Source organism: Malurus melanocephalus, unplaced genomic scaffold (assembly GCF_030028575.1).
Source record: "Malurus melanocephalus ecotype Western Australia unplaced genomic scaffold, MMel_1.1 scaffold_97, whole genome shotgun sequence".
NCBI lineage: Eukaryota > Metazoa > Chordata > Aves > Passeriformes > Maluridae > Malurus > Malurus melanocephalus.
Window position 1 is genome coordinate 1,363,106 of NW_026623329.1, and position 12,403 is coordinate 1,375,508.

The 12,403-nt window shown below is 41.8% G+C and overlaps 1 protein-coding gene across 5 annotated transcripts in view; it reads left to right on the top strand.

The window, feature by feature from the left end:
* TSNARE1 (t-SNARE domain containing 1) overlaps positions 1-12,403 on the top strand; it is a 391,207-nt gene that overhangs the window by 224,719 nt on the left and 154,085 nt on the right. For 4 of the 5 annotated variants that reach the window (XM_057368790.1, XM_057368789.1, XM_057368787.1 and 1 more), the window contains one exon: positions 11,744-11,911. In XM_057368790.1, coding sequence (XP_057224773.1) covers positions 11,744-11,911 — 168 coding nt within the window. The remainder of the gene's footprint in view (positions 1-11,743; positions 11,912-12,403) is intronic. The other variant, XM_057368792.1, reaches the window with a different exon arrangement.

Sequence of the window (12,403 nt, forward strand, 5' to 3'; positions counted from 1 at the left end):
CGTGCAGTGTAAATCTCCATTTCTCAGCCCGACATTCAAGGCTCCCTTTGTAGTCTACCACACAATCTGTGTTAAGTAGCTGTCAATCTTTTTAATCTGGAGAATAGGGCGCTTATCTCCATTGACTTTATTGACCATGCTTCCATTGATTATGGTGGGAGTCTTAATCAGGAGCTCCGAGGTCAGTGCTTCCACTGCGGGTAAATCTTGGAGAGGTGGATTTCAGGCTGCTCAATTTGCCTGATCAATTCAAAGAAAGATATCCACTATGCAAACATCTCAAATTGGTGTCAAGAGGGATCCCACTTGCATGTCAATACCACCAGTCCTGAACCAGCAAATGCCTGATTTATCCCTATTCCTCTGAATGACTCTTGATATCTGATGGAACAAAGTGGCAGCTTCACTGTAGGCTAAAAAAAATTCTTTGTCTCCACTGGCAGTTTAGAGAAAAGGCAAAAAAAAAAAAAAGGAAGTCAGAACATTATTAGGTTGAATTACCTGCTGGAGAAACCCTCTTTGCTGTTTTGAGTGGACAGGGAGCAGAAGGAAATAAATTCCCTGCGAACMCCCTTCCTGTAGTTCACTGCAATCCCTTTGTCCCCACAGATTTCATGGGTTCAGTGGCAGTGTCTGCACCCATCTGTGTTAGTGGGGAGCTTCTTGTGCAGTAAAAATCTGGGTTTATGTGACAAAAAACACATTTTCACACACACAAACTTTTAGAGGAGCAGCAAAAAACTGTCCCCTTTCCACAAAGAGAATCCTTGTTCCAATGTGGTTTTGCAGACAGAAATCTCGTAAAGGAAGTGAAATATTATTTTAATTCAGTGAGTGTGTGCTAGCCTTTCAGAATCTTTCAGAAAGAAATCATTATTTCTTTATTACTGTAGGAGTGGAAAATGATCAGATTTGGGTCCTTTGGGACTAGGTCAAAKAGGAAAATTATCAAGATGCAACCTGACCAATCATAGCCCCATGCAGCAGTTTTCAGAGTGGACTTYAACATGTGACAAAATTTCTCCTATGTTTGGGTGCAAATTTCCAACAGAAATATATTTTTATGGCACAAGCAATGAAATATTGGAGTTTATGGCTTGGAAAGGGCATTGGTATATACAGAGAGAATAAAAGAATRAAAAAGAGCACGAACAGGGCAAGTAAAATAACATGAGGTATATAGTCTATAAACATCAGATGAGAAAATGAGGGAGCTAAATTAAATAGTCTTGAAGAAAGTATCAATAGGGACATGATTGCAGTCTATAAATATTTTCAAGGTGAAAATACAAATGAAGACCAGGTGAATTATTCACAGAGTTGAATGATAGAAGCCARAATAGCCTGATGTAAGGAAAGAAACATGTAGGTTAAGTGCTGAAACTAATAAAAGATACTTGTGTGGATGGTTAAAACCCCATCAGTTTGCAAAGTCAATAGCACAGTTAAAACAGAAGTAAAATAAATAATAGTGATGGTGCAATAAAAATCTGTGGTAGATATTATCTGAATGTTTATCTGTGGCCTCTCCTGCCTCTGACATAGTTAAGACATTGTCCTGATATTAACTGGAAAATGGGCAGATTATGAACGATTTTGTTACATGTCACGTTCCGGAGGCGCTGAGCTGAAAACCTCTCGGCATTTTTTTTTATCTTAATCCTTTCCCTGAATGCTTTATTTTGGAAACATTTTAGGTAGCTTTTCAATCCTCATGAAAGCTTGTATGCTAATGGGGTGGAGTGGGACTGAGATGAGGAAAGGTTAACATCTCTGTGAGYGTATATCACAGCGACAGCGCGGAGCACCTGAGGATAATAAAGCTGCTCTGCACCGCTTCCCTTCCTGAAACTCCCTATTTCTTGTCACTGTTTGGAAGGTTAAATTCACTTCATCCTGSCCTGTAAAGAACTCATGCAGGATAAATTAGCAAACTGCCAAATTCTCCCTATTTCATTCTCCCTGGACAAACTAACTCGGAAGCACAATTTTGTTCCCTTTAGCAATGTTTACACTTCTTATTTTCATTATTTCACTTCTCAGGCACTTTGGTGCAAAATTCACCTCTGTGTCTAAATTTCCCTAATAGCATTAGTTTCTCTTCCTTGAGACATTGCCTAGATCTGTAATAACTCTATCACTATTCTTGAGGAAGAATATAATTTTCTTTCTKCTGTTTTGGTGTTTTTCTCTAATCTAGTAAATATCCTGACTTGATTTGACTTGAAATTCAAGTTGTCACCCTTCATTTTTCTGGAGATTGAAGCTTACATTCTCTGAATAAAGTTGACTGTTGTTAAATATTTCCAGTAGAACAATGTTCTCTTGTCCATGTCAGTCCTTGCTGTCACAGCACACAGAAATCAGGGCAAGCATTTCATTCCCTTCAGCTAAATTTATATTTTAAAGCGGTTTACAGGTGGAGATGTTAGACTGAGTTAGGAGGGAATTATCACTGGCAGGAGAAGGAACCATCACCCCCTTCTGCATGGACAGGTGGGCACTGGGAAAGTCCCCACCGATGTTTTGGGAGTTTAGCGGTAACACTTAGAGGGACAGAAGCCATTTCAACAGTTTAGTTGAAAATGTGATCTCTGTTTCACCGAATTTATCTCTCTAGGACCAAATGCTGCAGAACCTTTTGACTGTAACAGTTCCTATCTAACTGGACTTTGCTGTGCAGTGCTTTGCCATAATTGAACACTTTAAAAACCCCAACACTATAATGAAATTCTRATTTCCAAGCGTCTTTATTTCATCCCAGTATTGCCACTTGGATGATTGTGTCCCGTGAGCTGTAACATCTGATGTTTGGAGGAAAAGGGGAAAAAATTTGGTTGGAAACAGGCAGATTATGACAGGAAATCAATTCTGTATGCCCCCAGCAGAGAAGGACATGGACCAGAGGAGGCCACAAAAATGTTCAGGAAGATGCAGCACCTCTGCTCTGGAGACAGGTTGGGAGAGCTGGCGGTGTCCAGTCTGGAGAAGAGAAGGATCTGGGGAGCCCTCAGAGTCTTTCCAGTGCCTGAAGGGATTCTAAGAGACCTGGGGAGTGACTTTGGACAAGGGGTGGAATGACAGAACAAAGGGGAATGGCTTTAAGCTGAAAGAAGGGAGGTTTAGATTAAGTATTGGACAGAAATTATTTAATATAAAGGTGTTGAGGCCCTGGCACGGGTTTCCCAGAGAAGCTGTGGCTGCTCCATCCCTGGAAGTGTTCCAGGCCAGGCTGATGGGGCTTGGAACAACCTGGGATAGTGGAAGGTGTCCTTTCCCACGGCAGGGGGGGTGGAATGAGATGAACTTTAAGGTCCCATTCATCCCAGACCATACTCTGGTTCTATGGTTATTCAAAATTCAAAGTTGTTGKGGGGTGACGAGGTGTTGTCCCATCCTCTGCTCAAAGCTCTGCTCTTTCATCCTTCTCTCCCACAAAGTTGGGCCCCACTCTCACAGAGAGGCAGGAACTCTGTCTTTGTTCCCATCCCCATTCTCATCAACTCACCACCCACCCCGAAAAGGCTCAGTGAAAATGTTCCAAATTGCTGGTGACAAAGTTYCTCCAATTTTTTGTCCTAATTTGGGATCAGGCTTTTGGGCAGTGACAGAAGCATCCTGRATGCAGAGGGCAGGGGCTGTTAAATGGGCAGAGACTTTATGAAGAGTCACTAAATGAGAGTGATTCTCAATCCCAGGCTCTGAACATTTGCTTGGACACTGAGCAGTCCACTGAAACCCTGCCAAAGGCCAGAGACAAAGAGAGATTAAAAAATTGATGCCAATGAAGTTTTGTGGAAGTCAGCCATGTTTCTAAAAATAAAAGTGGATCAGCAGTCCAAAATTAAAATATAAAATACAAAAGCAGTCTATTTTTTGAAAGAAAGAGACACACTTTTGTTTTCCAGCATCTTCTTGCTTTTCCACTGCTCCAGAGTGGCACTGTGCCCATGGTAGGGGGTGTCTCCACTGCAGGAAATSAAGCTGAATTTGGTTCTTGACTCCATGTGAACCCAGGAAGAAAAGGCTCCTTACTATTTTAATTCTTTTTCAATACTGCGTGGGCACTAACGGGTGAGCCAGCGGCTCATTCTCCCTCTTGCTTGCCTTTCTAGCAGGAACTTGCTCACCAGCTGTGCAGCACATATGTTGGGAGGCAGAGAGAGCACGAGCCTTTCTGGACAGTCTCGATGTGTCTGTGAGCTCTTTCAAACATGGGCTGCTCACACAAATTTTTCAGCTGCTCAGGGAGGGAGCCTCTGCCTCACACCAGGATCCAGGAACAATGCAGAGCTCGGCTCTCAGACAGCACCCCCAGCCAAAGTGTGGTGCCAGCAGAGATGTGCAGAGACAGAGAATGCTGAGAACATGGCACAGACAGCCAGGGAAGGGCAGGAGCAGCTTTAGGAATGTGCTGTGATGCTGTAAAAACACCAGCGAATGCTCTCCTTCCTGACAACCTTAAAGGAMTATTTATCCACTCACTCCATTGTGTATGGAGACGTCACCTGAAGGYRGTGGCAGCCCAGTCAGCTGATTTAAGGAAGGATGGGCGCAATCTGAACGCATTCAGTGAAATGGGTTTAAAAAGCAGAGAATATTGGATTACAAGGATGTGAAATGTGTCCTTCTCTTCACTGGTGCTGTTTTGTTTCATTCACATCACTGTGGGACCGTCTATTTGCAAGGTAGATAAGGATGCCAAATCAAGAAGAAAAAAAAAAAAAAGGTGAAGGACTGGAAATAGGAGCAAAATCATCTGGTCCTTCCTTCAGTCAGTCAGGGCGAAAGTACGTGGCAAAAAGTAGCCCTCGTGATCAACTGAAGTTTGACCTAGAAGCTGATGATCTCCATGWGCAAAATGTGAGTGTCAGCCCCACCATCTAAGCCTGGTAGGAAGGGCATTCCTCCTAAATTTGGTCTTCACTGTGGGGAGAAAATGTGCTCTGCTTCTTAAAAGCACATCAGTTATCAGAGAGCTAAACCTCGGGCCTCTGGCTCATTTTCTTTTTCTTCATCCACCACAGACAGGCCATTTAATTCTCCCACCCTGGGTACAGTAAGATCAGCTCTGAACTCAAGCAGCCCCAGGTGATGAGGTCAGGATTGCTTAGAATGAATTTGGTGAAGTAATAAAGTCTTGAAGGCAAGCTAAAGAAGAAGAAAACAGTAGGAGGTATGAACTAGGTTCTCTGTTGCTGAGTCTCTTCCACTTCCAGGAAACTGAAAAGATTTTCTCAGTCCTCATAACTGCAGAGATCCAAACGAGTAAATTAAAAAATCCTGAAAAGCAAGCTATCAAAATKGTTTCTGTTGATACATTTTCCCTAAAATTAGTAATTTCTTACATATTCTGTAGTAAGAAACTGGTAGAAAGGGTGGTTTCCTTGCTCAGTTTTGCATTCCTTTCATTCAAAAGTAAACACCTTGATCAAGAGTGAGGACAGAAACACATGAAGGATTCTACTTAATTTAAATAAATATGCACTTCAGCCCTTCCCTTTATGCTAATTTCCCCATCCTGGTTCTTCTCCTGCTATACTGGTGCAGAGTAATCAAATTTGCATAAGTTGAAGAAAATGCTGAATCCATTTCTGTATTTGCCCGTGTCAGTGATGCATGCAGGAAGGATTCAGCACATTTCACTTTAAAGTTGTCCTTGTTATGGTAGTTTTAAATTTGGCCCTTTCTGAGTGAAAAGGAAGAGCAGGCAATGGTTAATTTGTGATTTTTTGTGCTGCATTTTTTCCCAGTTGTTTTGGGAAGCTCCTCTAAGACAACAGAGCTTAGATTGCCAATCACTGCTGCGATCTTCTGMCTGAAAGATAATGCAAAATTGTAATATCACTATTTCTCTCTTCTAAAAGATTCAGAAGTCCCAGGCTGCTTGTTCCATGCCTGCCTGAGGCCTTTCTACCTGTAATTGCTCTGGGCTTTTTCTTGGCATGGCACAGCTCTAAATCTCATTGAGCCTGCGAGGTTAGTTGTTTTGGAAGGATGCTTTGAGATAGATCATCTAATCCAATTTATCCATGGCCTTAACCTGGCTGYATTTTGGGGACAGCCAGGCCAAACTGGCTGCTCTGTGTCAGTTTTATCCCAGGCAGCTTTGCAGTGCCARCCTGCAATTAAAAAATGAGTCAGGCAGGGTAACTCCAGCAGTGCTCAGTGCTGTGGCCCTCGCTGCACGGTGTTTTATTGATCTCTAATGCAGACACTCCAACCTCATTACTCTACACGCAATAAAAACGTGAATCTGTGAGCCTGGGTGCTACTGAGAATAGGATATCCTCATAAAGCCTTGGCTGGCTGTTTATGTGTCTGTATGTACTGTAAAGCAAGAGATAAACATCTCTGCATTTGCGTTTTGTTTGAAAGCCGGAGCCAGAGTGTTACCCGAGGAGATGKGAGAGTTTGCAGGAGCTGTGGGAGGTGTGGTGGCTGCTGCTGGGGCTGCCCTTATCCCTGCTCGAGGTGCAGGAGGCTGCTGGAGATTAGGGAAGAGAGAGAAACCTTCCTTGGTTTGCTCCCTGAGTCATGTAAGAGCTCGGAAATCCTCGCTTTTCGTGGTGGCAGAAGATTTCCTGGGAAGTGCTTGCAGTCTATGGCACAAAATTAGCTCAGAGGTGTCAGTTTGGTTTTTTCTGTGCTGGTCTAAACTGGGAGGGGTTTACAAGGAATTTGTGAACAGTGCTGTGCATTTCAAAGGTGTCTGCAGGGTCTTACAGCCCAGCCATGATCCAGCTGCTTGAAAAGTGTAAATGAATGGACTAGTGGTCAGGAAAAATGAACTTGTGCTCTTTCTTCTTCTCCAGAATTAGTTTTTCAGTCCAGATGAGGGATTACTGGCTCAAATTAAACTTTCTGTCAGCCAGGATCACCAAGTCCTTTTCCATGGGCTGCTCTCCAGCCTCTTGCTCCCCTTCACTGCTCTGACAACAGCTCTGCCCCATCCATCCCAAGATACTGTGTCTGTATCCTCTTCCCAAACTTCCACACACACAAATCAAACTCTCCTCCCCAGGACACAACTCCTGGTGGAGTTTGGAGTGGAAGAAGACAGTATAGAAATGTGTTCATGTTGTTTCATTCCAGGTTTAATCAAGTTCCTTTGTCTTCATGCCRAGGTTGAAAGTAGGAGTTTGTGAATGTCTTCCTCAGCCCTTCAATTCTCCTGTCCCTGTGGTGTCACTCACCTGGTGAACAAGTTCTGTAAATCCAGCTTCAATAACTCTTGGTTATTTACATCAACTCTTACAGTTCTTTTTGGTGAGACTGTGAGAGGCCCATCTGATTTCTCACCTTTATTATCTTTTTTTATTSTAACCTGAGCTAGAGGGAGGGTGTGTGTCTCTGTATTTGTCTGTGTTGTATAATGTTCTCTATAACTTCGGGTTTTGGGGAGGATTTGAGAGGAAATTTTCCTTTGAAATCACAAAACATTTCCCTGGCACTAAAAGCCATTTCTCATACATCTCCAGGCAACATTTCATGCCCTGAATTTGCCATAAGGGAACAGTCTTGTAACCAGCAGTAAGAAATGTCAATGTTAAAGTCAGTGATGTCAAAACGAGCCGCAGGACTGGGAGCTACCAGGACACTCTCACTGCACCAGGACACTCCCAGTTCTCTGAAGATGAGCTGTGAGGGCTGGTGGGTGTCCTGTTAGCTGGAGTTCCCATTAGATTTCTGCTTCTCTGTGGAATAAAAACCATATGGGAGCAGARAGAGAGGACATTTCAATCCCTTGCCTGGTGATTTTGTGTGACATAAGTTGTCAAACTTGTGATATTCTGTCCCTTCTGATAGGCAAATGGGGAGTGAGACAGGACCAGGGTTGGGAGGGGGTTATTTTTGGAGGGGTCTTAGACATATAACTTCTGAGGCAAAGATTTCACTRCTGATAAAGTACAGGCGCTGACAGAAGCTGTCACCATCCAGATAAAAACTTCTTTTTCTTATTTTTTTTCCTCCCTATCAGCAGCTGCATATAGCATCTCTCCCATTGGTAGAATAAATCTGATAAAAAAATGTAGTTGTAAGCAGCAACGATTTTATCCTGGTGAAAAGATTTTATCCAACAGGAAAAATGTTGTGCCTGGGCATAATTTTTCAGATGTGATGAACAGCAGCAYGGTGTGACCCTCAGTCCTAAGGATTTCGTTTTAAAAGAACTACTGAGCATATCAGATATACTCAACTTTTTCTCTGCTATCATTTTTTTTTTTTTTTCCATTGGCAGAGTTCAGTTTATAGATACATCTTGACAAAAATCTGCCAGAGGCAAATTTCAACAAAAGAACAACTTCAAACACATCCAATTAACAATTTATGAAAGGAAATCCGACAGAAAATTACACAGAGATTCACAGGGCATAAAAGTTGGCACTAAATCAAATTTATTGTGGAAATGCCTGTACAGGGAGTTATGGCCCCTTCCAGAGCRGTGTCAAAGGGAACTTATCTGTGGAGGCTCAGTGAGTGCCCTCCATCTGATCTTTTCTTGCTATAAATAAAATGTTTTGTCAGACATGGCAATGAACATAACTCAAAAGGGAATGAAGACCACTGATAAGCCAAGCTATGTGCAGCTTTCAATCAAAGGTATTAGAAGTGATTAGATTCCTTCACAGTTTCAAAWTTAAGATTTGTTCACTTTATCACAGAAATGAGGGGCTCTGAGCCATCAACAGCACAAAATCACTTTTATTTTTTAGCACAGCACACAGACCCTGATAGCAGGTCATGGTGACTGTATTTAATATTATTATGGAGCCATTTTTATGTCTGGAAGGAAATATCAGCCCCCCCCTGCATCCTGTTGTTTTACTGATTTACTCATTCGGCGGCCGCAGTCGGATTTTTTCGGAAGATGTTAAGCACACAAGGGCATGTAATTGCCTTCAGCAGCTCTGAAATTAACTTAGGTCACTACTTTGTTTAGAGAAAATCTGTGTCTAGACCTTTACCTATTTAAACACATGAATAGCTGTTTGGGTTTGTTGTTTTGTTTTGTTTTTTTTTTTTTTTTTGTTTTTTTTTTTTTTTTTTTTTTTTTTTTTTTTTTTTTTTTTTTTTTTTTTTTTTTTTTTTTTAAAGATGACTGAGCAGCAACCTGGCAATGCATTATCTGAGCAATTTTGAGGGGGTTGTGTTATTTACAGACACCAGGCCCAGCTAGTGAGGATKACAAATAAAGTTGACACAGGCCAAGACAAAGCATGTTTGTGGTACAACTGTGTTATTCCATGGACTAATCTAATTTGAAGAGATGGTTGCTGCATTGTTGGCTCTCCTGTGCTCCCACAACAGAACGGGAAACATTTGAACACTTGCAAATTTATCATCTTCCACTGAAATTCAAACCTGCAGGGGACAAGCAGGGCTTTGAGTGTCCATTCATGGACATTGAGGTCCTTGGTGCAGTGTCCTTGCAGTGACCAGAGCACACAAATTTCATCAGAATACTTTTCCTGTGTCTCCATAGGGAAGATTCTTGGGATCTTCCAGTGCAATTGGCAATGAGCTTATTGGCTCTGCTCATCTTACCCCACTGGTGAAGATGAGAGGACACTTGTGCCACCAAATAAAGCTTTAAAATACCCCAAAGGTGGTATTTTTTTTTTTTTTTTTTCCCCTCAGTCCATTAATACACTCTTTTGGCACTGAAACACTCTACCAGGGGAGTTAGTGTCCAAGGCACATAATAATTAGTGAATAAAACACCCCCGGAGTATCTTAATCCTAATAAAATATGTATTTTAAAGCGTAAATGAATCTTTAGGCTAATTTTAAATGATGATTTTCTTCCTGTAACACACCCTTTCTCAGTAGATAACAGATCCCCGAAAAGCAGAAGGTGAAACAAAGTGTGACATTAATGTCAAAGATTTTCAACTTCTGTTCATATTTGGAAAGATACTTGACTGTTCACTGCTGATTTTCCTTATTTCCTTCTCMTTCTTCCATCACCCCACCTCCTTTACCACATTTTGTTATTTTCCTTGTGTCCAGCTAGTATGATGATAACAATAATAATAATGAATTAATTTCAGAATACTAAGTTTGGATAAATGCAAAAATTCTATGGTTTCTGAATATAGGAATTACATACTTTTTGATGAGATAAAGAAGGGTTAGAGAGTTAAATAAACAGACTCAAGTCCTCCTGGTCCCTCCAGTTGTTCCATCCTATGCCATTCCAGCAAACTGTCCATGGTTTCACTACCTGTTCACCCTGTAGGAATCTGGGGAAATTAAAATTTTTGAAGATATAGCCACAGACAGGCAGCAAAGGCTTTAATTTTTCAGACAAAACTCCCATTGTTTGTGCTTCAGATAAATCCAGATTCAAAGAACTGAACRTGTCCCTGACTACTTGTGGCAGTTTTCTTTTTGTTTTGTTTTGGTTTAGAAGCTATGGGGACATTCTGGTCAATGATCTGTCATGGCCACTGTCATTTCTTCTTTCAAGAGCATCAGATTTCAGAGCATCAAAATTCTTGGTTTGCTTTTTAATTGGAACTTTCATTAAGGAGTCAGAGCTCAGCTCAAGAGCAAGTTAGAGGATCATGAACATTGTTTGAAGGGGAGTCCTCCTGCAGTTTTAAGGTTGGAGCCTTCAACAGCACCACTTAGCTTAGAACCTGAACTCAGCCTTCAAATAAACCCTGAATCATTTCATTCTCCAAATCCAGTCAGGACTGAACCTGACACAGGCACAGAACCTTAAGGCTGTAGAAGACCTTGGTAAAGTTCTGACTCTACTTTTAGTGGAGATCCAACTGGTTCTTGAACAAGGTTTTAAAATCTGAATGTAAGTGCAGCTCCCAAAAGTAGCAGAAAATGGAATGTTGGGGCTTRTAAAACAAGTTATGAGCTTTTAAAAAAGAGGGTGAGAAACTTGTTAAAGAGGCAGATAGGGCATGGGGGGATGATTTTGAACTGAAAGTGGAAATATTTAGATTAGTTATTAGGAAAAATTTCTTTACTCAGAGGGTGATGAGGCCCTGGCTCAGGGTGCCCAGAGAAACTGTGACTGCMTCCCCCCTGGGAGTGTTTAAGGCCAGGTTGGATGGGGCTTGGAGGAATCTGGGATAGTGGAAGGTGTCCCTGCCCATGGCAGGGGGATAGGAATGAGATGATTTTTAGTGTCCTTTCTGCTCAAACCATTCTGTGGTTCAGTGGCTGTGATCTGATGTGTCAGCAAAACCAGGTGAGCTCCACAGAGCAAACACCATGAGTTGCTCAGGCCGATCACTCTTCAAATTTCATCACTGCAATGATTTCCCCTTTTGTGGGCTGTGCTGTTTATCTCATAAATGGAGAAGATTGGAACCTTTGTGTTTTGGATTTTGCAATTTGGATCATAAAATCTTCAAGACAAATAGGATTTCTATATGCCTGAGAAAGTGTCTAATTTTGGAAGAATTTGCAGGGAAATTAAACAAGGTGAATGTGTTATTTTAGAGCTTCACACCAGTGTTTTGTTCTGTCAGAACTGTGGAGAATTGAAGCTGATTGTTGGAGCCCAAAAGCATCTCAGGAGGTCTGACTTCAGGTCTTAAAACTTCCTTTGACACTTGAAATGTTTCCTCTCATGTAATTTATTTTTCTCCTCTTCACCTTTTCACCACCATTTACGCCATCTCTTCTATCAATATTTCCTTTCCCCACACTAAAGCTGTGTAACACTGGGAAACATTTACACTTCCTTTGCTTTCTTTCCATTCTCCCACCTCAGCAGAGCCCTAAGACCCCCTTCTCTGACCTGCCTGATGATGAGAAGATCTTCAACGGAGGCGATGGCGTGTGGCAGAACCAGGGCCAGGACCAAGCCTTGCTCTCGGAAATCACGGAGGAGGATCTGGAGGCCATCCGCCAGCGGGAAGAGGCCATTCAGCAGATTGAGGTCAGTAACCTCCTCCCACCACGGTTTTGTGAGCTGGAAGTGAAGATTCCTTGCTTTGTGCCTTGCTTGACATGAAGGAAACCCTGATTTACATTGCTGCTAGTGCAGCATCACTGAAAACGGGGGAGATTATCAAGTGTTTCTAAACACGGAAATCAGTGACAGAAGAAAAAGGTAGAAATGCATATGATCTGTAATGAAAATGACAAGAATTAATTCATGTTCATGGGGTAATGGTTGGGTTCTGTTCAGTGAGTCTTCCTCAGCAGAGTCTGTAGAGAGGTGGCTTAATTGAGCTGCRTTCTGCAGCAAAGCGACTTCCTCAGTGCACGCAGAATTGAAACTGGAATTTGTCACAGGYAGAAAATACTCAGCTTTGCCATTAAAGAGAATAATAGGAAGATAAAAGGAAATAACTTGTTAACCTTTTCAAATTATTCAATATTTTCCTGTATCAAAGCATTTGGACATTCTCGATGTAGTTAAAAGAGG